The sequence below is a fragment of the Leopardus geoffroyi genome, chromosome A1 (assembly GCF_018350155.1).
Source record: "Leopardus geoffroyi isolate Oge1 chromosome A1, O.geoffroyi_Oge1_pat1.0, whole genome shotgun sequence".
In the NCBI taxonomy this organism is placed as follows: Eukaryota; Metazoa; Chordata; class Mammalia; order Carnivora; family Felidae; genus Leopardus; species Leopardus geoffroyi.
In genome coordinates this window covers 190218431-190245137 of record NC_059326.1, presented here as the reverse complement: position 1 = coordinate 190245137, position 26707 = coordinate 190218431, and the positions used below count along the sequence as shown (strand labels likewise).

The 26707-nt window shown below is 45.7% G+C and overlaps 1 protein-coding gene across 1 annotated transcript in view; it reads right to left on the bottom strand.

Moving 5' to 3' along the window:
* The window catches only part of ADAM19 (ADAM metallopeptidase domain 19), an 81819-nt gene that overhangs the window by 19074 nt on the left and 36038 nt on the right, over positions 1–26707 (bottom strand). Inside the window, exons 5-11 of the mRNA XM_045503573.1 lie at positions 23965–24041; positions 14577–14769; positions 13708–13773; positions 9123–9194; positions 5419–5585; positions 2936–3020; positions 1671–1810 (exon numbers count right to left, since the gene is read on the bottom strand). Of these exons, the coding sequence (XP_045359529.1) occupies positions 1671–1810; positions 2936–3020; positions 5419–5585; positions 9123–9194; positions 13708–13773; positions 14577–14769; positions 23965–24041 (800 nt within the window). The remainder of the gene's footprint in view (positions 1–1670; positions 1811–2935; positions 3021–5418; positions 5586–9122; positions 9195–13707; positions 13774–14576; positions 14770–23964; positions 24042–26707) is intronic.

Below are 26707 nucleotides of genomic sequence, written 5' to 3'. Positions count from 1 at the left end.
TCTCTCTGCCCCTCCCCCGTTCATGCTCTGTCTCTCTCTGTCCCAAAAATAAATAAACGTTGAAAAAAAAAATTAAAAAAAAAAAAAAAAAAAAAAAGAAATATTAACCACCCCATAATGTTCTTTTTTTTCCCCCTCACTGGGCATGGAGGAGGTATTTGAGAATCAGAAGCAGCGATTTCTGCCCTTTGTAGGAAGGGGTTGAAATAAATAAAGGGTTATGAATATGTTACAATAGGTCTGAGCCTTAGAGCTGAATAAAATACTAGCCAACTCAAATTTTTCCTAAAGCTGATATTAAACGGAGATTTTCTTGGGACAGAAGACCAAACCAAAAAAGGCCAAGATCATGGGTTAGATTTCTTCATTAGGTCAGTGATCTGATGACCTCTATTCTAAGGATGCAGGGCAACACTCCAAACTCAGCCAGCCAGTTCACAAATGGATAGTTTTTATCACAAGATCATGAAAGGTTCTGAGTCCTGCTATTGGAAAAAAAGAATCAGAAGTCATATATTCTCTAGTGGCAGGTCAGTACCACAATGTGAGTCTAAAGGAAGAGTTATCTAATTCTCCAAACCAATTAAAAGTTAAACAGTGGAGGGTCCCCTTCAGTTGTCAGCTGTGTCACAAGGAATTTGTTGCCAACAGTTTTTATACTACTTTAGTAGTTTTTAAACTACTTTAGTAGTATATTTGCATATAGTTTAAAAATGAATTAGAGTCATAATTAATATAACTCTCAACCATATGACTACAAATATGCTTTTTAGATTGAGAAAAGGATAAACTTAACCATGAGCTCTTAGGGATTTGAGCATGACCCATGGAGTTGTATCCTGCATGTCAATATCATCCTTTGTATGTCACAGCTAAGAAGTGACGGACAAACACTGGCAATGAAACTCCAAGAAAACTGCATTTCCTCTTGGAGACACTGGAACACCGTTCTCTAAGAAGCACAAGCAGACTCTAATGGTTTGGGGTACAGGGAACACAAACTCCCATCATGATGCCTTCCAAAGAGTGACTCAGGTCTTAGAAGAACCCAGTGCTCTCCACCGTATGAGCCCAGATACTAAATATTAAGAGTTGTGACTAAGAGTTGTGGCTGCTACCAGAATTTTCTCTCAAAGGCTCGGGTTAAAAAAATCCTTCACTGTAAAATACAGGGAGACAGAGCTGGCTTGTTCTTCTTCCTCATGGTACATGCAGTCTGTAAATTCCCTGAGGAGTCATTATGTGGGCATGGATGCGCCCCTTCCTTTCTCTTGTTGTGGAGGCTACCTCAGAACTTTCAGTCACCACTGCCCAAATTCCCTTGGGGCAGTGGGACTTAAGTTTTGGGGCTGTTCAAAATGGGTCCTCTTCAAAAATTCATGAAGTGAAAAAGACACATGTGGTCAAGCCAATTTTACAGCTAAAGACCCTAAGACAGAAATGAAGTCTGTCTAGAGTTTCACCAGCACCAAATCGCCTGCTACAGACCTAGTGCTCCTTGCACACATTTACTTTCCTGGTTCTCTTCCAAGTTCTTTGTTGTCAACCGCACTTCTCTCCAAGGCCCCCACAAGAGGTATAACAGAGGCTCTTAGGGCCAACTGGGAGGAACACTTGGGTTGTACCATCCTCACACGCTCTTGCTCTCCTCACCTTGCTGCTTGACTCACCCAGTGGCAGCTGCCATGATGCACCCGCCATCAGCTGCGCTGGCCGAGCAGCAATCCGCAGAATCGTGGCTCATGCCGAAGTTGTGGCCCATCTCGTGGGCCATGGTGGCAGCCACGCCAATGGCATTCTCAGAGTGGTCCTGCCCAAGGGGAGAGTTCAGGTCAAGAAGACAGCTCTCCTTACTCCCTATTCCTGTCTTTTCTTAGCCGGGCCTCAAAGCTCTCCACTGAGGCCACGATCAGCACATACAAGCTTGGTTATGAAAGCCTGTGCTTTTAACTGTCACGCTACATCTGTGTATAAATACGGGATGGATAAAGAGGTGGACAAACAGATGGGTGGACAAACTCCCCACAGGTTAGAAATGAATATTCAAAACAGTCCCACAAAGCCAGAGGGAATTTCAAAAGAAGGCAGTAATTTCCTAACCAGGACTTTGAGACAAGCTCTTGTTTCATAATGATATGCATAAAAACACAAGACCTAGGATAAATAATATTTATCTCTATTATCTTACTATTCTCCAGCCCCTGGTTTGGAACACATGAGGGATCTAGTGACATCACTAGATGTAACATAATCACTTACAGGGTTTTCTTGAGTTTGAAAATTGGGGATAAAGTATAATAAATGAAAATTCAGGGGCACAAGGGTGGCTCAGTTGGTTAAACATCTGACCCTTGATTTCACCTGAGGTTATGATCTCAGGGTTGTGAGATCAAGCCTCATGCAGGCTCTGCTGACAGTGTGGAGCCTGCTTGGGGTTCTCTCTCTCCCTCTGTTCCCTTCCACCACTCACACCCCACTCTCACTCTAATAAAAAATTGACTAAAAAAAATAAGTAAATGAAAATTCATCCTTGGGTACCTCCATCTCTTAGAACTTAATGACTTCATTTTAAACAATTGCCTTACTAGGGACACCTAGGTGGCTCAGTCAGTTAAGCGTCCGACTTTGGCTCAGGTCATGATCTCACAGTTCATGAGTTTGAGTCTCGTGTCAGGCTCTATGCTGACAGCTCGGAGCCTGGAGCCTGCTTCGGATTCTGTGTGTCTCTCTCTCCCCCTCCCCTGCTCATAGTTTGTCTCTCTCTTTCTCTCAAAAATAAATAAAACATTTAAAAAATTTTTTAAGTAACTGCTCTACTTGATCAACTGTTTTTCCTGAAATAATAAATATAATTTTTTTTTCACAAGATGACCTCCTATCCTATGAGGCAGTTTTCTGCCTTCTGCAGCATCAATATATTGGCTGATCAACTCACCATGTTGACTCCTCCAGACTGGTACACGGAGCACATGGCCATGAGGGGGGCCAGCCCAATGGTGGTGCCGTGGAAGGACATACCCCTGGACGAGGGAGCAAGAGAAGGCCATTCAGATGGGAGTTGAGAGGGCTGTTCCACTGTGCCCAGGAGCAGGTGGCCATCATGGTTGTTCCTTGGCCCTGCTGACATCTCCAGATCACTCCCAAGGAGAGAGATCCTGGTATTCTAAGCCAACTGGACAACTTCCAGGTCACCACACCTCTCACTTCCTCTCACCTATTCTCTTACTGCTCCAGAGAAGTGGAAAGAGCAAAAGGTCCCCTTTTCCCACAAATATGCCCAGAGCCCCATTCCCTGGAAGGAAATGGGCAGGTCTTGTAAAGCTGCATCCCATTCCTGCTGCAGAGGAAAAGGTCAGAGGGAGGGGTTGAGGGAAGAGTGGCACAGGTTCTGATGCTGAAGTGACTCATGACCACTTCCGCCAGCTGCCAGGGTCCTGTGCCATATCCCTGGCTCTGTGGTATGCATATGGGGGTAGGGTGGGGGGATTGGGCAGCAGCTGTGGGGGCTGATGCTTCATTTCCACATCACTTCGAGCCAAGGAAACAGATGTGTCCCATCAGGAGCCTCACAAAGTGCAGCTGGGTGCAAAGATGAGCTGTTTCTGCCTTTGTTTTGCAATTTGTGATCCTAATCTTCCAACAGCCAGCTACATTCCCCAGTTCAATACATCCCTCTCTCAGCTGTATCCATCCAGGGCAGGGGAGAAGGGATGAATAAAACACTGGTATTCTCATGCATGCTATAAATATGTAATATATTTAAAGGTCTACAGAGAAATTCATTATGTGGTACTTTCATATTGTCATGTTTGTCTTCTCATCTAGACCATGATATCTTTGAGAGCCAAGATGGCCTTATTTATTTTGGGGTCACCAGAACTTAGCATAGAATCTGACACATAGGGTGTACTTAATAAATGTCTGCTGTATTGAAGCCAAATTCTTCTTCAGAGAAACAATCTGCAAAAGAATACATAAAATAGGGGCTCCTGGGTGGCTCAGTTGGTTGAGCATCCCACTCTTGGTCTTGGCTCAGGTCATGATCCCATGGTTTGTGGGATCAAGCCCCAACTTGGGCTTTGAGCTGACAGCATGAAGCCCGCTTGGGATTCTCTCTCTCCCTCTCTCTACCCCTCCCGCCACTCTCTCTCTCAAAATAAATACACATTAAACAAAATTAAAGAGGGGTGCCTCGGTGGCTCAGTCAGTTGAGCATCCCATTTCAGCTCAGGTCATGACCTCGCTGTTTGTGAGTTCAAGCCCCACATTGGGCTCTCCGCTGTCAGAGCAAAGCCTGCTTTGAATCCTCTGTCTCCCTCTCTCTCTCCTTCTTTCTGTCTCTCTCTTACAATAAATAAATAAACTTAAAAAAATTAAAAAGATTATAAGAAAAGAATACATAAAATACATGCAAATTGATATGAAGCCCCACAGGTTATTTTATAAACTTAGACATAGCTCTAAGGAAGTCCTACTGGATTCAAGATCTTTCCCAAAGCAGGACATCAGGCTTCCAAAATTCAGGCAAAACCCAAAAACTTCCTAGGTGAATGTATCATTGTGAATAACCAGAGTCCAGATTTTTGGTAGTTATTTCTCCATTTCTTTTAAAGAGTGAAAAAATGTTTAAATGATTGTTGATTCAGAGAGATTTTTTAGGGAACAAAAGGAAAATAGTTTTATTATGTATGTGCCTTTTGTTATAATGGTGTCAGAATACCTTTGGATGCCAACACTAAAAATACCAGATAATCACCCCCTGGGGGACATCAGGTATCACCACGACCCCTGTACAGGGTCTATTCTTTCGGGGATTGAAGATATTCCGACACAACTCCCCCACCCCACCCCAATGTCTCCTTCCCACCAATCGCACAGCTCCTGCACTGTCTGCCACTTGCATAAGTTCAGGCTGTCAGCCCTGGGCCCCTGGGAACAAAGTGTAGGACGACCTAAGGAAGGCTCCCTCCTGCTACTGCTTTGGGAGATTAGTATGCGTACTAAAACAAAGCACCAAGAAGACCACAGTGAGCCCCTTAGAAAGTCTGTTTGAGAGCAGCCAATGAGAGTCAGTCACCTCCCAAATACACACCCAATCGGTTCTGATGTTCAACTGAATATGTGTAAATCTAATTTTTTTCATCTAGATTGTAAACACTTCTTGGGGTTGTTATGCCTCTCAGGGTTTTAATATTTTGCTGGGTATGTTGGGGGCAGAGTACAGGTCTGAGAAATAAGTAATTATTTGGACCAGAGACGCAAAATGGCCAGTACTCCCAGTACTCAGCACTGGGGGGAGGGGGAGGGCAGACAGCATATCACACACACACACACACACACACACACACACACACACACCCCGCAGGCAGGGGGGTGCAGCCGGGGCTGAGGCAACCTATATGGAAAAGGGCTACTCACGTGATTAACTGTGCATTGTCGTGGTTCTTCTGGGCGAGCAGCTTGCGCCTCCAACTGAGAAATGACCACAGAGTAGAGTAGGGGTTCTCCGAGACTTCACACATATTCCCATGAGTCCATACTTCCAAGCCCACAAGGGCAATCCGGATGTTCAAGGATCGGTAAAACTGAAAGCACACACAGAAAAGCCACAGCCTCCTCCGTCAGCACCACCTGAGATTTATAAGCCCCTTCCTAGCCTAAGCACTCAGATACCAGATTCCTCTTCTGCACATTCCTCTAAGGACAGGGAGGCAACAGGTGTGGCTGTTCACATTTTTTCAGGAGGGATCAGTGAGATCCTGAGCACAATGTGCAACATTCTGGTGGCAGAGCTGGGGTGACTTAGCTTAGAGACAGGACAGGACACAGACTTGCTTTCAAACATGTACAGGGCTTTCACGCACAGATAGGATCAGCGCTGTTTCACTCAGTCCTACAGTGGGGCTCTTCCTGTAGGTAAAACACGTAAGACCCCTTTCATTTTAAAATAGGAAAAAAGCTTTTAAATGAAGTTAGTCATGAGTAAGCTCAGAGCTAAGCTCTGCCATTGTCTGTAAATAAGCACCTATGGTCCAGCTGCCTGGGAGTCATCTCCCCCAATTCCTTACACGGTACTTACCTGTTTTATACGTGTCTAGAAAGTTCTCTCATACCAAATTCCTCTTGTATGCTGAGGTATAATTTAAATACCATCAAATCCACCCATTTGGGGGTATACAGCTCAATATTTTTAGTTTATTTACCAAGAAGTAAAGTGATCACCATAATCCAATTTGAGAGTATTTTCATCATACCAATAAGGCCCCTCATGTCTATTTATAGTAATTTCCCATTTTCACCCTCAGAACCAAACAATCACAAATCTATTTTCTGTCTCTATAGATCTACCTTTTCTAGACATTTCCTATAAACAGAATTACAGAATATGTGGTCTTTTGTGTCTGCGGCTTCTTTCGCTTAGCATGTTTTTGAGATTCATCCATCTCATGGCCTGTATCAGTTTATCATTCTTTTAAATTGCTAAATAGTATTTCGCTGTATGGATATGCCAAATTGTATATGGATTATTGTGTGATGTCTCCCACTCCTTTTGGAAGTGAATGGGTGTAAATGATATACAAGCAGAGAGAGAACGCTTATTCTCAAAAGTTTCCTTTCTCATCACTGGAGGTGTTCAGGCTTTGTCAACAATACCACAAACAGGTTGCCAGCATTGGTCCGCAAAGGTCCAGATAACCTTCAGAGTTCTGACCAACCCAGAGAGCCTGAGAGTCTATAAATGAGACCTGACTCTCAGGATCCTTCAGATTAGAGCTACACCTTACCTTTGTGACACAGTGTCTTTCATCTCACGTACGTAAACAGGAAGAGGGTTTTCTTTAAAGCTAAGCACTACTGGAAGGCGTATGTTCAAGGGATTCTTTGGCCTACCCTAGAGATCACTTGAGGCAGTAACTTTGAAAAAAAAAACAACGCATGTAAACCCGGATCACATGAACAGAAGATACTATCTTAATCCAAAACCCGCGGGGGCTGCAGCAACTAAAAACAATCCTAACACCAATGTTTATCAAGCACATTCTATGTACCAAGCACAGAAGCTTAGAAAAAGTCAGTAACTCGCCCAAAGTCTCAGAGGGAGGACGGTGGAGCCAGGATTAAGGCCCAGGTTATCAGATCAGGTCTCAGAGTCACTCAAGACCCTCACTGGTTAAGTGCTGGCATATTAACACATCCAGAGAATCATCTTGCCCCCCGCTGGAAGTTGTGCTGTAAGAGGGGCTCCAGATTCAGTGAAATATCAGTAGATTTCAAAGGAAATTTTGATTTTCCACTTTTGTGCCAGGTCGATCATTACAGAAAACAAAGGGTTTGGATTCCAATTGGAACTTGCTTCGTGAGGGAGCTTTTAAGAACTTAAACTTGGCTTTTTCAAAGTTAAGGAAAAAACATTTTGGACTGGGTTCATGATTCAGCAAATTAGTGTGATTCATTCCAGTTTTAGTTCAACAACAGTTCAGTTCAAGTAGCTGGGTCAGCAAGCCTCAGAGAAGTGGGTTTGCCTTCCCTCACCCCAGTTGGAGTGACTAAAGTCAGCTGCTGAGGAGAAAACCAAGAGTGCTCAACAGAAGGGACCAGCTAGCAAGGCTAGGGGCTTTGAGTAAGGGCTGGGGCTTGGTGTCCCCTCTCTTCCACTTTTCATCTGCACCCCTGGTTCTACCACCCAGACCAGCTGGAGAGTCCACGAAGGGGAGACCCAGCCAGGACTCCCACCTGCTGAGTCTCCAGAACAATAGATGTCACGTGAGTGATGGCAGGATCTGCCTCCTTGGTATCCCCCCCCAGGAAACAAGCTTTTCTTGTTTTCCCAGATGTTGAGTGTTTGGGATGTAGAATCATTTGAATGTTATTGTTGAGTGAATTAAGAGCTAGAAAGAGGACTGAACTGTGTCCCTGAAGTCCTTCCTTCCAGGAAATGCTGATGTTTGACTTTCACCTGTCACTGACCAGTGTTTTCGGAGCCATCTAGGCCAAAACAAAAACACAGACCCCAGACCCTCTCACCTGATGACTTCAGAACACTAGCAAATTTGCTTGAAGATCCATAAAAAAAATTTAAGTTATCTTCTTTATCTATTAGTGGCCAAAAAAATAATAATAATTTCCCCTGTAGACTTGGGATCCATGAATCCCTAACAGGCCCAGAATTAAGCTTCAGAAGTGCTATGAGTGCCTTGAAACCATACAATAAATGTTTTCAGATTCTCGAGAGACCTTGACCCCAAACATATTAAAATCTACTTTTAAAAACTATTTACTACTAGCCTATCAAGAGGTTTATCTTTTCCACTGCAGTTTGCAGTTTCACATAAAGTATTTCCAAATCCCCAACCAGCCTGCTCTAGGAAAATTCAAGAATTTGGGTATTTCCTAAGGACATGTTTAAAAGGGCCTGATCAAGGAAAGCTAACCATTCACAAAGACTTTCTAAGAGACAAATAATTTTAGAATCATTTTACAGATGGAGACTATACAGATTGCCCAAAACAACCCACTCAACTTTTAAGGCCCTGTACTTTTCCCATGCTGACCCACCTCAATTCTCCCCTAAGTCAGAAAATTTCTGGGCTTTATACCTGGAAGGAACCTCAGAGAACCTTAAAGCAGTCTTTTTTTTTTTTTTTTTTTTTTTTTTGAACCTTAAAGCATTCTTAAACTAGGCTACCCAGCAACCATTGCAGGGGTGAGGGGAAGAAGCAAGAGGACATCACTTCAGATCCTCACCCTTGCTTTTGTTTAGAGCAGTCTGTTTTCGTCTGACTTTTATATTAGACATCGTCCTAAGATTTCATTTAAGAGAAGGATTCCACCAGAAAAACAAAAATAATTGCAGGCCATTGGTTTAAGCCATGCCCTCTACTTTGTAAATTAAAAACATAACAAAACAAAACTGCAAACCAAAGAAGGTAAGTTACCTGGCTAAGGTCACATAGTTGAGGGCTTTGTCATGACCACCCTGAGCCTCTATACCATTGCTATTGCCTCTCAGAAACTGGCTGGGTGACCAATCCACGAGGCAGCTCAAGGGCCATGTGATCTCCTACCCTGCAGCACCTCTAAGGTGCTGGCACCTTTCCCACAAAGTACACACCTGGTCTCACCTTATCAACGTAATTGGCGATCTCCATGAGCTTGTGTTTGGTGGCATCCTGGTCTCGGCGATTCTTCTGAAACTAAATGGAATAAGCAGAGCTAGGTGAGACCCCAGGACCCCTTCCTGTGCCCCATTTCTTGTCTTTCAATTAGCTTTTATTTTCTCCAGTCTTCTATGAGCAGTTATTTTTATATGACTTCCTCCTTCCTGCCCCTACATACAGTTTCAGCTCAGGGATGGTAGAACCTGGGTCACATTCATCTTGGTATCCCCAACTATCAGTTCAGTGCCAGGCACACAGTAGGCATGTAATAGTTGTGTAGTGAACTGAATTATCTTCCTCCAGCCCTTGAAATCAAATCTGTTCTTCTGTCCTCCAAATTACCAGGTCTCCTGCAAACTCTCACTGGGGCTTAGAAGTGGGACCAATCTGATCCTTGCTTTGGTCATCACCCCAACATGAAGCCATCATCACAGGGATCTCATGAGGACTCCCTACATGTGATCAATCAACACTGATCAAATAGCTGCTGAATGTCTTTGATGACAAGGCATTGTGTTTGGGACGAGGTAGGACACAGTGTGTGAGATCCTCTAAGGTCTAGAGGACCTTATATTAAAACAGGAAGAGAGCCAGAAATAACAACAATGGCAGATTCTGTATTTAAGGAGTACACAATTAAAATGGGCACATAAATACTGCATGAGGCCACATGAACGACACACATGGGTGCTGGCAACCAGGACTATAAGCCCTTGGAAAACAGGTTTCATCTGGCATGCCACTCAGACTGATGGCAGTGCCTTTCTACAAAAATTCTGAGACTGCATGGGGTTCAGTAGGAAAGAGTGCTGTGCTCGATTATAAATGTCTGCCATGGGTACCAGGAGGGAGACATTTCAGTGTGTAGCCTCACATTTATCATTCCTGCCTGAATGGGATAGATCTCTTTCAGCTGCAATGATGAAGGAAAGCTTCACAATGTAAAGATAAAATTTGCTACAATTTCAACCTAAATTTGCAAATTATGGGCATGTCCTGTACACTGCTATTGTTGTATAAAAACCTATGTGATTTATCTTATATACACACTTATATACGTTACTTCAATTCCAACCCTTCACATCCTTCCTCCACCCCATCCTGCAAAAATATCCAAGCAAAAACCACAAAGAACAGCCAAATAAAACACTCTGGGGTATTTGTTGGCACGGGCGTGTGTCCCAGCCATGATACAGGGGAGAAACCCACCATTTCTTATTCTCCCACTGCTTATGGACTTTCCTGGGCTTCCTTAGGACTGTTACTCATCAGAACAGTCAATCATCTCACCTCACCGTTGCCTTCTACAGAGATAAATTTAATGCAAAGCCCCATGACTTGGACCTATGACTTGTGAATCCTGAAGTTTCTCTTTATGGAGTCTTCCCATTTCTAAATTGGTCTTCCTGCAGAGAAAGTGTTGTAGCATTTACCGAATATTTATTAGAACATCAGACTTCATTGTTTTTCACATATATTAATATTCAAATATATTAATCCTATCTTCAAACAGCTGCCTGATGTTACCACGGTAGTTTAAGTAATGTACCATGTTGTCTAAGAGTCTCAAGCAGGAGTAGCAAACTTTTTGCAAATGGCCAGATTGTAAATATTTGAGGCTTTGCAGACACACTGTGTCATCTCAACTACTCCGCTGTGCCACTGCAGTTCAAAAGCTGCCATGGACAATACACATAGCAGGGAGCATTTGCTCCAGTAGAACTCTATTTACAAAAATATGTGGTGGGCTGGTTTTGGCAATAGGCTATAATTTGCAGACCCCTGATCTAAAGAAAGAAATATCTCAATACTTTCTAGGGTGACACAGGAAGTAAAACAGGGTCATCACCTGGCCTTTCCCAACTACCCCACATTCTGACCAGAAAATGAAAGCACTTTGCATGCCTGTTTTTACAACTATCCTGCATCATCTTGCAACATCTTATCTTGCACTTTCCCCGCCTAGACTTCCCATTTCACTTGAGGACTGAATAAACAGAGAACCACCCCAGGCCCTCCCACCTAGGCCCAGGGAGTGAGCAGCTGCCTGGTCATTTTTACTGCAACAACTCTCTCTCTCTGCGGCTCTGCTCCCTGCACTGAGTTCAGAGCCCAGAGAAGGAGCCTGGCCTGTCTCAGCATCAGGTTGTAAATCACAGATAAGGCAGCCCTGCCCTGCCTTGTCTTCCCAACCTCTCAGATTAATTAATTGTCAGGGATACATTTCTGCCTGCAGAGGGTGAGAGATCACTTGAAAAGGGAGTCAGGAAGGAGTGGTGTGGGGAGGCGGGGGGGTTTGTGAGCCTGTGAACCCAGCCTGGCTGATTACGTCCCACTCCAGTGAATCATTCAAAGCCCAGGACGCTGAGAAATGAGCATATTCCCGATCCACAGGCTGCACGAATCACCGCCTATCATCAATGCCTATGAGGCTGGTGCTGGAGGCTCTCTACTCTGGAACAAGAAGATGGCTCTAGACCACACCCCAGTCCTAGATGCACCTTGGGAGCCACTTTTCCTCTTGGGGGTTTGCTGTGACCCTGAAGGTCAGGAGACTAAAGGTGCCCACCCAATACCTACCCCACTCCCACTTCTTCAGCTTCCAGAGTTTCGCACCTAGTAGGTTTTAGAACCCTGAAGCAAGATTCCACTGTGGCGAGTGCAGGGCCAGAGGGGAGGATCACCCCACCTTTACATTAGAGCAGCAGGGTACCAGGAGCTTTCTGGTACAAAAGATTCTGTGGCTAAAAAAAAAAAAGTTTCAAGACCACTGTATTAGATGATCTCAGATCATCTAATAAAAGCTTAAATGGAAAAATGTCCTGGAGTCAGGAACTCAGCTCTTTTCCAGCAGCCCTCTCACTATAAGGCAGTCCTGCTGGGCAGGGGCCAGCATCTGTTACCTCTCCCCATGACGGCGGAGCCTCAGTTTTTAAATCAGCTTTAGATTTTTCTCCCCACACTGCTCTCCTACCCTACACATACACCAGTCTTTGGAAAGGAAAACAAAAAGAAAAGAAAAAAAAAAAAAAAAAGGAAAGGCTGCTGGAGAAACCAATACTGACATCAATTACAAAGCTAAATTCTTCTCAAAGCAGAACATGATGTCCCCTTGGCCTGGAATGCCCTTCACCTCCACTTGTCTGCCCCATTAACAACTCCTTGTCCTTTAAGGCAGTGCAAGGCCATCTGCTCCTGCCACTAACACTCTTGAAGGCGGCTCTTCAGGCCTGAAGCCTAGTGTTCTTCCCATAACCTGCACTGCTCCACAATCTGTGCTCTGGGATTATGGACTAGGTAAAGCCACCTTGGGATGAGTTCTTTCCGGGGAGCTGGTAACTGCACCATCTGGATGGGGAATGAGACAGACAGAGCTCTGGGGGATCCCCAGGCAAGGCGGCAGTGTTAGAACATGGGGAGTACTCAGCTCGTCGTGCCTTTCCATACCCAGATGTGCTTAGTTGTGGGTGAGTCACTACATGAACTGAGAACTGGGGGTGAAATATGACGAATTTAGGCAAATATGGGTTCTAAAACCTGAACCCATTCTTCAGGTGTCAGCTTCAACATCACCACGTGGGAGCTTACCCCAATTCCCCAACCATGGGGCACTTCTCATTATCTTGGCTTTGATCCTCTATAAAGACCGATCCTGGCAGTTACCACACTTGAAACTATAGAGTTCTTGTGCTCCTACCATAAACTCTGATGTCAGGGGCAGGTCTGTCTTAATCTCCTGGGGCCAAGCACTGTGCTTGACATATAAGAGAAAATCATGATATCGCTGATGAACAAATGAAATGAAAGAGTGAGAGAGACAAGTGTTCACCAAATCTTAGAAGCCAAGGCCCATGAAAACCTGGCGTGATTTGAGAAATATAGAATTAGGCAGACAGCTTTTCCTTAGGTCAGTAGTTCTCAAACTTCCTGTGTACAGAGTCACCCAGAGGGTTTGTTAAAACATTGGATTCCTGGACCCCAGTCCCATAGATTAGGACTCAGCAGGTCTGGGGTGGGGCCCAAGAATTAGCACCTCACAAGTTCCCAGGTGCCGCTGATGCTTTGGGAACCATGGTTCTCATTTGGCACGAACACGATTACAAAAACGGACCCACACATGGGCTGGAAAATTATATTCAATCAGATGATTGCAAATACACTTTTTGTCTTTGCAAAAAAAAAATTTTTTTTTTAAATTTCTATAGAGAATTTATGGACTCCCTAAGATTAAGCACCAAAACCTAAAGATCTTCAGACTCAGTTTAAGAAATGTTCATCTAAATAACACTAGTTGCCTGATTTTCTATCTGATTAATGTATGGAGCCAGAAGAGATTTTTCCTTGTTTCCCCCCAGTCCCCCAACTGTTCAAAATAGCAAAAACAGCCCTTGGTCAGATTTAAGGCCAAAATCACATGACAAACTGGGGAAAAGATCAATGTTTCAGCATTTCCCCCAAAGTGGTTTGAAGCCTGGAATGGAAGCTATCAAAAGAGTGCTTTTCTGTAAAAAAACAAAAACAAAAACAAAAACCCTTGTCTCCCCCTTACCTCTGCATAATCAGCCACAAGGTAAAGTTCCACATACTTCATGGAGTGTAAATCTTCCCTTTTCATCTAAGAAAGAGATATATGCAGATCAGAGCTGTAGAAATGGTGAGCGTTTCCTCATTTTGAAAAACTACTAAGATATTGAGGAGAGTACCTTTTGGGATGAGCACTGGGTGTTGTATGGAAACCAATTTGACAATAAATTTCATATATTGAAAAAAAAAAAAAAAACTACTAAGAAATAGTGCTAGTTAATAAGCAGTGCTGGTTACTAACTTTACACCCGGCACTAGAGCCATTCTGGCTGCAGTCGCCATTACTCTCACTACACCTTCTGCCTGCCATCTTGGTTATCATTGGGGCTGCTCTGAGACTATCAGTCCAGTCCTTTATATTCAAAAAGTAATGAGCTGGGCTTGCTAGTACATAGGCCAACATACTGTGAGGGAACATGCTGAAAGTCAAGTTCCCAAAAAGCATTTAAACCACATAGCTCTATTTTCAGTATACATAAATACAAGCATTTTGTGCATATGGTTAAGTGGCTATTCCAAAAAGGGAGGCATAAATTCTTTTCTCACATTTTAAAGTTTCTGAAGTCGGCATCTCAGGGTATTTTAAATGTCATAGTGTTTTTCCCATCCAATTTATCCCATCCCATACAAGAGTATCTCACAGCAGTGAACAAGATAATAACTTAGACTATAAAAGAAAAGTAATTTCCTCCTTCTTGGCCATCTCTTTGAATTTAGAAATTCAAATTTCTGATCCAAAGTAAGGATCCAAAGTAAGGATTACTTCTGATCCAAAGTAAGGATCCTCAGAGGGGACAAGCCTACCCCCAGGTTGACTCTTGCACTGAGACTCACCCTGCGAGGTCTTTTCTTGGTCTGGTTCGTAAACTCAAGGACCCAGTCCCTGGTGGTGGACTTGTAGTGCTCAAACCCACAGTTCCCCAGGGGCAGCTTGAGATGTTCAGATCTGTAAATGAGGTGGTGGCCCTCACTGCCAGGAAGGGGCTCGATGATGTAGCTGAGGTTACTTCTCACCATAATCAGTCCTCTGTCAATGGGAGAAACAGAATCTTTGGTCAAAGATTATGGTCCTGGAAAAGTCTCTTGCTCAGGCCTCAGTTTCCCCATATGCAAAATGACATGTTGGTTTTGATCGTTGGTTTTTAACCTTATTATGGGTCATGCATAATGACTTCTGGTGAGAATCTGATGCAAACTTAGACTTCCTCTCCAGAGAAATGCACATGCATATGAAAGGTGGCACACAATTTCAGGTTTTAAAAGCTTATTATGAAAAAGCTCAAAGATTCCAAAAAGGCTCACCTGGGACAGTTAATAATAGAAAGGATGATGAGACCAGGATTCCCAAAAGCCTCCCAAACTCAAACATGGCATATGACAAATCAAAAGTCAAAACTTTATAGACTCAGAAAAAAATGGTATGGTGACCGGAAAGGAAACACTGGTCTAGCGGTGAGGAGGCCCAAGTTCTGGTCTCAGCACCAACATTAAGCTGTCAGATGGACTTCAACAAACCTCTTAAAAAAATAAAATCACTCCAAGCCTCAGTTTCCCCATGTGTAAATGCAAATAATTTACTAATTTAACAAGACTCCAGATGATTAAATGGATTAAATTTTTGTGTACAGAAACCAAAGCTAGAGGCATTACCGATGGCATTCCTACTAGCCACAACAAGGCCACTCTTTAGTGAAGTGATGTCCACAACCAAGGACATGTGATTACTCTTTTCTCTTGGTTACAGAAACAACGATTGAACTCAGAATAAGGACATGTGTTCATTATATTCTTTCACTCAATGAATCCTTAATCTGTACTAGATGTGATTTGGATATAATCCCTGTCCTTGAGTAATTCACAGCTCACTGGAGGGCAGTCATTCATTCCACAAGTATTTCCTGAGCTCCTGCTATGTGCCAGGCATCAGACTAGTTGATGAGGATGGAAAAGTGAACAAGACAGACAAAGTGCTTGCCCCCACGGAGCTTAGATTCTGAACATGGGAATAAATCACTAGAGTATATAACAGAGAGCACAAAAAGATTTCATCGCTCCTAACACTGATGGATTAGACACAGCTGCCTGGGAGTGCTACGTCAATGAGGCTTCTGAGAGCTTTATCTCCACAAGGGGAGAAAGAGTGCCATGACTTATTATCAATCACTATCACAAATAATCAATGGAAGGGTGAGTAGAGGCCCACATAGCAGGTATTTGCCATCCTTGATGCAGTGAGATGAATACTATAGCAAGAGAATGCACTCCGTCAGGACTCTGGGGGAGGAAGGAGCTCAGCAAGAGGTCCTGAGGCATCAGCAGCATTTCATGAGCTCCAAAACCTCAGGCCCTCCTCTCTCCAGAATGTTCAAAAGCTGAAGTATCTCCAAGTCAGTCTTTGCCACTCCAAACCGGCAGGACCTGTCTCTGGCTGTCCTGGCTTCCACCTCCGCCTCCACCCCATCAAAGCCCTGCCCAGGTTTTGCCCTTTGGGAAGAGCCTGAGATGCTTGTGGGAGAGATAGAGCCAGCCTCTGATCAGCAGCAGCCTTCCTGGAATCCATCCCTGGCTGACCTCACTCCGGTGCCAGGGAGCCTGATGACTTCCCGTCGGCCTCACCCAGGCTGACGCAGCAATCCTGGACCAGCCCCACAGCAGGACACCCAAGGTGCCCCCTGAACAGCTGGGGGTGGGAGTGGGGTGAAGAGCAAGGGTCACATCCGCTCTTGAGTCCAGACAGGAAAGGGCAGAGGGCAGAGCCACTGCGGGCATCCTGTTCCCAAGCTTTCTTCTCATCTCAACTGACCAAGGCCCCTCCCGTCACCTCAGTTTCTCCCAATGGCTCCGAACATTGGAAACAGAGGGCTTGACCGCAAATCAGATGATGGTTTTGTGTGCATCAGTTTGTGGCTATGAAGATAATACCCAGTGAGTGGAAAGTTCCACACAGGAACCAGTGAAAGTTCCAGTGTAGTTGGCCAGGCATCATTTGAACAAGACTCTGGGCCAAATAGAACAGAGATCAAGTCAAAGATTGGTGCATGGTGAATAATAATAATCATGGTGGCTATATACAGGCTTTGCTATAGTCCAGGCACTGTGCTGAGTATTTTATTATTCACACCAACATTTCTGATCTTTACAAATGTTATCCCTGTTGTACAAATAAGAAACTAAGGCTAGGTGAGGATAATAAACTGACCCAAAGTCACACAGGTAGTAAGAACCTAAGCAGTCTGGTTCCCACAACCTTAACCATAATCTCACACTGCCTCTGTCACAACAGCCCTGTAGAGTGGATCAGAAAGATATTCCCAGTTAAGTAACAGGCACCAGAAACTCTCCCTGAGGTGTGCTTGGCCTGTCTGAAGTAAATATCAGTCTGCTGGGAGATAAGAAGACAAAGGAGGCATTTAGTCTAGTTTTCATTTTTAGATGCCATTTTTTGAGAGTTAACCATATGCCAGGCATTGTGCATACAATCATCATTTTCATTTCATCAGTGTTATAAGGTACCATCATGAGTCCCATTTTATAGATGAGGAAACTGAGTCCCAGGGAAGTTAGATAGCCAGGTCTGGCAGACTCTGGACCCCATGCCCTTAACCTCTATGCCGTCTGCCTCCATCGTCTGCCTCCATCAGCAAGTTCCAAACCTATGGGTCAGAGACCTCAAGGATCAGAGCTCTCAGAGCTATCTATTAGAATATTCTACAGAGTGTATTAAAAATACAGATGGAGGAGACTCAGATTCCGTAGGCCAGAGCTTCTGCACTGTAAACAAGTCCCCCGGTAATTCCCTGTGCAGTTACACTCAGGAAGTTTGGCCCGCAGCCCAGGCTTGGGGGCAGGAGCCTGTCTTTTCACAAAGCCCCAGGCGATTCTGCTTCAGGGAGTGAGCAGATTACACTTTGAGAAACACAGGCTCAGAAGGACACCAAAGGTCCTTCCAGCAGTAAGACTCCTGGCCACTTCCCTCCCCTCCTCCCCACTGTGTTCCTTGGTAACTCACCCTGTGGCACGGTTGCAACCCTCCCAGACTGCCTGGTTTGGAGGAGAAGCTGGCACAAGCCCGAGCACTTTATAGTGAGCACCAGCTTTGAAGATGGTGGGGGAGGGGGGTTCTGAGACTCTAGTTTCTGGGGCCTCCCCTATCACCACCCTCAAATCCTGCTAGCTGCTCTCCCCTGAGCACCTATGGGTCATTTATCTTTCCAGGAGCCTCAGTTGATCTAATTTGCTAAATGTAAGCACTGGCAGAGCTTAGCCAGAGGGCACGGGAGGGGGGCCCAGGAGGCCGGGTGGCTGGGACCTCACACGCTATCCTCCATTCCATTCTCCAGCCTATTTCTCATTGTTAGGAGCTGGATATAAATGAAATTATACAGAGGAACCCAGGCAGGGCAGGACAGGCAGGCAGCAGCGAACGATTCATGTTTAACTCCTGAACAACCACAGGACTTACCCAAATGCACCCTTGAAGGAACCAGGCACAAACTGCTTCCTGGGAACGTGTCCATTCGGAGCTAAACCCAAGGGGACACATCCCACGTCCTTACATCCAGAGCTGCTCTAAGAGGTAACCACCCTGTTACCCTGCTTTCCCTCTTCCCTCCCCAGTCTCCGTCCAAGGAGAAAAAGTTACTGGGAACATCAAAGGCAGCACAGTAGGCAGAAGGCATATAGGTGACATGCGCCCTCCGGGATAGGGTGGCAAGGCACAAGTGGAGAGTGTGGGCTCAGGAGGGAGACACATCTGGATTTGAATTCTGGCTCTGCTGTCTACTAGCATTATGCTAAGTCAATAATGCTGGCTGGTTCACACTGTGGCTGGGATAACTGACTGAACGAATAGGCAGCCATTCGGTAGCCCTTCAACACAGGTATATTGAACCTACTATGTGCCAGGAGCTGTTTTAGGTGCTGGGGATGCAACATGATCAGAGAGTCCCTGCTCTCAAGGAGCTTGCACTCATCACCTAATGTAAATCCACCAATGATGTCATGATTATTCCCATTTTATAAGCGAGAAAACTGACACTAGAGAATTAAAGTGAGTTGTCAGGGTTTTAAAAAAATTTTTTTAATGTTTATTTATTTTTGAGAGAGAGAGATCAAGAGAGAAAGATAGTGGGGGAAGGGCAGACAGAGAGGGAGACAGAGGATCTGAAGCAGACTCCGTGCTGACAGCAGAGAGCCCAATGCAGAGCTTGAACTCACAAACCGTGAGATCATGACCTGAGCCGAAGTTGGACACTTAACTGACTGAGTCACCCAGGTGCCCCGAGTTGTCAGGTTTTAAAACAGGAATGGCTTGAGTCTGGAATCTACACCTGTCATGACTGAACGGTACTGCCCTGTGAAGACTTACTCTGTGCCTGATACACAGGTAGCATTTATTTTCTGTTCTTCAGAAGGAAGGCCAGATATTCAAAAGGGAAAGGCCATGCCACTCCTTGGCAAAGCGAAGACAAGGATGGACTGCCATGTACTTATGAGCCACCTCCTCCTGCCCCAGGTGCCCAGCTCCCTGAGACTGTCCACTCTCTCTGCAACACAGAACTTCCAACACAGAAGAGCCCTTTGCGTGATCTGATCTACCTTCCTTTTTCAGATGAGAGGAACCAAAGCCCAGAGAAGAAGGAACTTGTCAAGGTCAGTAGCTAGAGCCAGGGGGAAGAGCCCAGTCTTGTGATCAACAGGCTCCTCACTCCCCAGTGGGATCCTGACACCAGCCCCCACCCCCACCGCCCACCCGCAGCCCTTGCACCATGAGCAATGTCTGCAAAACTGAGTAAGGCCCATGGGAGGTGCGAGCCCAGCCAAGGTAAAGCCAAGGAGAAAATGATTTGGGGACGGGAAAGCTTGAGATCACACAGCCAGGAGGCGTGGAGCTAGGTCTCAAACACAGGTTCCTTGACTCTAAGTTCTGAGCTCCTTCCAGGCCATCATGCACACATAATCTTGCATTCTCTTTGAATCTCATATTCTTTCTCCCTGGCCTCTCTCACAGACTTGAGTCCTGGGCAGGAGTAAGGTATAACCACAGTCAGTGGGGGCCCCAGAGTTTTGACGACAGAGCCACTGTAGGAGTGAAGCATCAAATAAAAACCACAGATGATTTATGGTATATCCTTCTCTGTATATGAACTTGCCAGACACACGTACATAAGACACTATGCAGCCATGCAAAGAATGAGGTAGATCTACATGTGTCTAAGACATAATGTTAAGTTGGAAAACAATTACAGAATGTTACGCACATGGGTAACCTCGTTTGGATTAAGAAACACCAGGCATGCACACGGTGTGCCTTGCATTTATGTACACCCCCAACAGTGATTATACATGGAGATGCAATTGGATGGAACCGTGGAACAGGATACACAACTTGCACTTCTTTTAACTGGATACTTCTGGATTATTTGAATGTTTAACACACCAGTTGTACAAGAATAATTTTTAATAAGCATTTTCTTTAAAAATAAACAACTTACCACTGAGGTAAAAAAATGTTTTGGGGTGCCTGGGTGACTCAGTCGATTGAGTGTCCAACTCCTGATCTTGGCTCTGGTCGTGATCTCACAATTGGTGTGACCGAGCCCCACATGGAGCCTGCTTAAGACTCTCCCTCGCTCTCTGCACCCCTCGCTTTCACTCTCAAAATAAATAAATAAACTTAAAAAAATGTTTTTTTTTGCAATCAATACCTCTCTTTTTTTTTTTTTTAACGTTTTTATTTTATTTTTGAGACAGAGAGAGACAGAGCATGAACGGGGGAGGGTCAGAGAGAGAGGGAGACACAGAATCTGAAACAGGCTCCAGGCTCTGAGCTGTCAGCCCAGAGCCCGACGCGGGGCTCAAACTCACGGACCGTGAGATCATGACCTGAGCCGAAGTCGGACGCCCAACCGACCAAGCCACCCAGGCGCCCCAATCAATACCTCTCTTGATGACAGTGAGCTAGGGACACACACACACACACACACACACACACACACACACACACACACAGTGTATCTCCCAGAACCCACAGACTCACTCACGATCACTTCATCTCAGTACTCTCTAGATTTCTTCGCAAATAATCATCCCTTCTCACATTTATATTGTGTGTTACTTTGCAAAGCATTTGTACATGTGAAAAGTCAGGTAGACATCTAGAGGATGAGTCATTGATCAGAGACAGGCTTCGGGGGCATGGACACCCAGCATCCCTAGTGAAATGGTATTTCACTTGTGTGTTTTATGAGTATCCACAGCTGCCACGTGATTCTCAAAGGTGTCAGTGGCCCAAATGGGAGTACAAAACACTATATTACATATCAATGTTCTTTTTTTGAAAAAAGTATTTCTAAAAGGATAAATAAGATAACTGGTAACAATGGCTGCCTCTGGGGAGGGAGGAACCCGAAAATCCTGGGTGAAAAAGAAACCTGTCCTTCATTATACCCTCTTTTGTACTATTCGAATTTGCTTTTACTATGATCATGTATTACTGCTTCAATTAAAGTCACCCGAAGTACTGTTTTGGAGAGACGAGGGGGCCCAGCAACAATCTGGAAACCCAGGTGAACTCCCCTGTATTTGTATTATCAGCCTGAAGATTCCATTTGGTATAAGTTCTACCTATTTTCTCCAATCACGAGGGGCATGTTCCCAGGAGGGAAGCACAATCACGATGGAGATTTTTTCCATTGCAGCATCGTTTTATGAGCCTGGGGAGTGACTTGGGGGTTACATGCGTTAGAAGGCTGCTGCAGCCTCTCCTTCTCTAGAGTCTGAATCGAGACATCTGGCATGCGTCTCTGGCTCTGAGGTCAGCCGGGCCCACAGACACCCGTAAGTTCTTAAGGTGAGTAGTGAGAAGGCTGGAAAAGTCAGATGGGTGGACTGCACCAGAGGGAAGCATGCAAAATAGAAACACATGGACGGCTCACCCGGTTTCCCCCTGTCAGCACGGCTGCAGGAATGATTTGCAAGAGTCCAAGCCAAGTTCCCACTGCTCCAGACCATGGAGACAGAGGAAGAGAGAAGCAAGTCACACCTGCATGTTCCCTTTCTTCCTTCTTGGGAGACACATTGTTTACTTGCAGACTGCAGGTGGTGGTGGCCGGGCCTGTAAACACCACTGGGAGACCAGTTGGTTTGGCTCAACCAGGTCATCTGAGCAGGGGATCTGGAGCCACAGTTATGGTCTCCCAGCCAAAGCTTGTTTCCTGCCTAATTCCCTCTGGCAGACTCAACACGAGGCCTTACAGAGGAGACATGGTCCAATTTATAAACCAACACATGGGATCTGCAGCATGAGGGGCCTTGCACTTGCATGTGAGCCTGGGTAAGTCTTAGTTAGCATGGCTTCCCTGTTATAAAATGATAATAATCCCGTATGTCTGTAGAGTGCTATAGAGCTAACACAGCACTTAACATGGTCTACCATGCCTATCATCAACGCCCATTTTACAGATTAGGAAACTGAGGGCCCAGAAAATTACTTTTCAATGTCTGTCTTTCCTCTACCTGTGTAGGACATGGGCTTAGAGTAGGCACCCGATATTAATTTGAATGAAAGAAACAGTCACTGAATGAACTGACCAACAGAGAGGAAGGGTACACAGTGGAAACACCTCCTACTAATTCATGGGAGCCCATCGTGTGCATACCTCCCAATGCTGCCTTCAGTAACGTCACGTTCATAGCTTTAAATTGGTTATGATGGGAGTAGTTCTGCCAGCATATTGGCAGATACTACAACTCAGGGCTTTTTGCCCCTTTTTCCCCCATAGTGCCAATTCATCAACACACTGGGTATAGGTGCCACGTAGTATAGGCAATTAAAACCCAACTGTAAAACCCGTAGTATTGGCAATTAGAATACAGGTTTTTCAGATCCTCATCTCTTTTCCAAAAGAAGGAGAGAGTGGGAAGAGTCTAAATGAATGATATTTATTACTTCAACATACATGAGTAGATCCTACTATATGCCAAGCACTAGCATAGGCTGGAGGAGAGAAACAAGTATTTGAGAAACATGTATTCTCAGGTACAAACTGTAATGTGCACACGAATCCCCTGGGGATCTTGGTAAAATGTAGATTGTGATCCACTTGTTCTGGGTGGGACCTGAGATACTGCATTTTGAAGAGGCTCCCAGGTGGTGTCAATATCGCCCCTCTAACGGGGCACACCTAGGAAGCAAGGGGCCAGGAGGCTGTTGAGTGCTACTTTATGCCAGCCAGTTCTGAACGTTAGAGATGTATTAACACATTCAATCCTTGTGACACTAGGGACATTTTCCCCTTATCCACATGTTACACAGGAGACCACTGAGGCCCAGGGTCACCCAGCTGGTCAACTGCTCCTGGCTCAAACCCAGGAGTCTGGCTCAGAGAATGAAGAGCCATTCTCTTTCCAGTGGACCTTTCCAAGGACCTAGCTGGACCTTCTTGAAAATGACCTTGCTTTGCCTTTCTCTTCTCCTTCCCTCTTCCATTTCCTTTCTTACCACCTACAAGTACTTCTACCAGAGAAGAGCAAAGGAGAAGTGGGAATAAGTGCTCACACTCATTTCAAGTGTATGAACCCTGTCTTTCATTTTCGATATTCTGATTCTTTGACAGCTGAGGCCTTGCCCTTCTCAGGATCGGCCCATTCCCAGGATGGTAAACAAGTTTCAAATTCAGGCTCTCACCCTCTGGGCCCCTGTCCCCCTACCCTGGTCACCCCAGGGCCAGGTTCCAGACAACTGGGAAGAGCCCCTGTGCCTCAGATCCCACTGAATTATTCCAAGTAGCCAATACTAAACATACTTACCCTGCTTCGCCTGTTTCTTCCTGTAGAAACCACAGTAAAGACTCTTGCCCACATCCTCCCATCTCCCACACCCTGCCCCCTGACTGACCCGTATGCTTCCCTATGTGGTGTGCCCCTCCTCTTGGGATCTTGAGTACAATAAACTATTTTTTCAATGGCAGTCATCTCCTGGCCTGTTGGCTTCACCATCCCTAAATAATAATAAATTCAAGTTCCTCAAGAGAGAGCTCAATCTAAGTGAAAATATGGATCATCAAGGATTCCCCTCTTCTCTCCCAAGCTCAGCCCTTCTTAGAACTGGCTGACACACACTCTCAACGGACAGCTTCTCAAGGACCCTGCCCAGGGCCAGCCCTACCACTTGTCTAGAGAGAGGGCCAGGTGCTCCGCCAGCACTGTCAGGGCCTCTTACCTTATTCCCCGGCAGGTGCTGAGTGTGACACTGGACTGTTCTGCCTTCCTCACCGTCCCGTGGTAAAAGCAGTGGTCCTAGCAAGGAGAAAAGGGGGGTGGTCAGGCCAAAGGACACTGATAAGCATGGCGATGTTAATGTCTCATGAAGGTCAGGGATGATTATATAGATCTTAACTTACACTCTGCAAAGAGCTTTCCAAGCCACCATTTTATTTGATCCTCATAATAGTCCTGGGAGGTGGGACAGGGCAGATGTCATCATCCCGACTGAACAGATGAAGCAGCCGAGATTCAGAGAAGCAAAAAGATTTTCCAAAGGTTTCCCTGCTAGTCAGAGAAGCCAGGACTTCAGGTCTAGTTCAGAGCTCTTTCCAGGACATGTGACCACAGGAAACACTGGCTGGGGTCACCTCTGTGGCTGCCCCGCAGAGTTGAAATGTGTGTCCACCCAGAACCTGAGTGTGATCTTATTTGGAATGGGGTCTTTATAGATGTCATTAAATTAAGATGAAGTCACACTGGACTTAATCATTTTTCTTTATTAGAAAAAGAGGAGAGGACACAAAGAGACAGACAGACAGACAGAGAAGAGGCCACTGGAAGACAGTGGCAGAGATTAGACAGATGCAGCTACAAGCCAAGCAGCACCACAGACTCTGCCAGGAGCCACCAGAAGCTAGAAAAGGCAAGGAAGCATTCCTCCCAAGGGACTACAGCGGAAGCCTGGCCCCTGCTGACACTGTGATTTTGGACTTGCAGCCTCCGGAACTGCGTTTTACACTCCCAAGTTCACACTGCTTTGCTATGGCAGCCCTGGGAATCCAACAGCCCCCCTTCTTCCCCACCTCCCCTGAGTCCCTGCGTGTCTGGATCAGACTTGACTTGGCACCTGCATCCATGGATGCATGGAGCTCTGATGCTCTTCTCTCACTGCTGTGTGTCACAGCCATCTGGTCTTCCCGACCTGGCTGGACTCCTTGTGACTACAGACAGCTGCTGAGCACCGCGCGATGCGCCAGGCCCCCCAGCCAGGCCCGGGAGACACAGCAAGGAGCGAACAGACACAGCTCCAGCCTTCCTGGGGCTTACAGGCTTGTGAGAGCCAATCTTAATTAAAAAGCCATACAAAGATTTAATTACAAACTGTGAAGAGAGGCTTGAAGTAAAAGTTGGGAGGTGCCAGCAGAGTGTTTCATAAGTAGGCTCACCAGATCATCTACGAGGCCAACACAGCTGTGAGAGCACCGAAGCACAAACCACGACTTTCCCCTACAGGGTGATAACGAGGGACGCGCTCCTCCAAGCCTCTTCCCAGATAGTTCAAGAGAGAGAAGCTGGTCAGAACAGAGAGAAGGGAAAATCCCCAGGGCAGAGCCAGGTTCTGCAAAGGTCTTAGGAAGGGTACAAGCTATGTAGCTGCAGACCCAGGAGCTCTCTCTTTCCCCCCCCAATGCAGAGCGGGGCCAATCAGAAATCTCGGGCATCAAGGGATGCCATGCTGACTCAGTCAGTGAAGCGCATGACATTTGATCTTGGGGTTGTGGGTTTGAGCCCCACGTTGGGCGTAGATAGAATCTTTAAAAAAAAAAAGAAATCTCGGGCGTCAGCCTACAGAACAATCCAAGTGATCTATCACCAGGACCACACTTGCTTGTAGTTGTTCTTTGATCCCCAGCCAGCAAGGATGTGACCCAGGAGATAGCTAACCCATTCCTGCATATTCTCTGGCTCCACCTTCCACCCACCTTGAGGCAGGACAGCCCAATAATTAAATTCAAGCATTTTGGCACAGCCAGGCCAGATTTAAACACAAGCTCCCACACCTGCCAGCGATGGAAACAGTTCACAATGTCTCTCAGACCTCCAGTGTCTTCAGTCTCTACCTCACGAGGTGGCTGTGAGAATACAGTACATCAAGGACCTAGTGCAGGGCGCCTGGCCCAGAGTGGCCGGCAATAAACCTTAGTGATCATGTTATAGGCGTTAAATTCTCCTTGTCAAAGGCAAAATGTGGCCTCGAGAGAGCTGGAAGCCAACCAAGAACCTGAATCCTCAGTCATCGCCACACCAATTCTATGTCCCATGCAGCTGAGCCATGCAGTCAGATCACAGGACATGGGCCAGGCTGGCACTCAGTTCAGGGTCAGTCCCCAGACCACTGGTGGGTGCCCTTCCACCTAGCGACAACCCACTGGCCAGCAGTGTGGCTCCTCCACCCATTTGGGCTCAGGCTCTCCGGACGAGGGACAGGCAGCAGCCCCTCTCTGCATCAAACTCTCCTGGACATCAAACAAGTCAGATCCTGACCAGAGGTGCACAAAGGAAAGCCACTGTGTTGCACCTATGAGACAAGGTGAGGCAGGGACAACCTTTTTTCCAGCCACGATTGCATCTGCTTGCAAATGCAAGACTATCACATGGTTTCTCCCTCCATCCCCAGATTCCAAGACCTGGAGACACATCATCAAATGCTCAGATTCTGAACCTGATCCTTAGAACTCAGCTACAGGGCCATGAACTCCACGGCCCAGGATCATTCACAAGTGGAAGAGGGGGCCTGGCTTTTATGGAGTAAAAGGGGTTCGCAGATGTTGGAATGACGGGGAGTCAAGAAGTTCAGAATGGGGGTCAGCTAGTACCTCTACAGATAAAGAGAATGCAGATCCAGGGATGGGAGTGAAGGATCCCTGTACCTCTTTGTACATCTTTGGACTGATGTGTTCACTGAGTGCTCTCTGAAA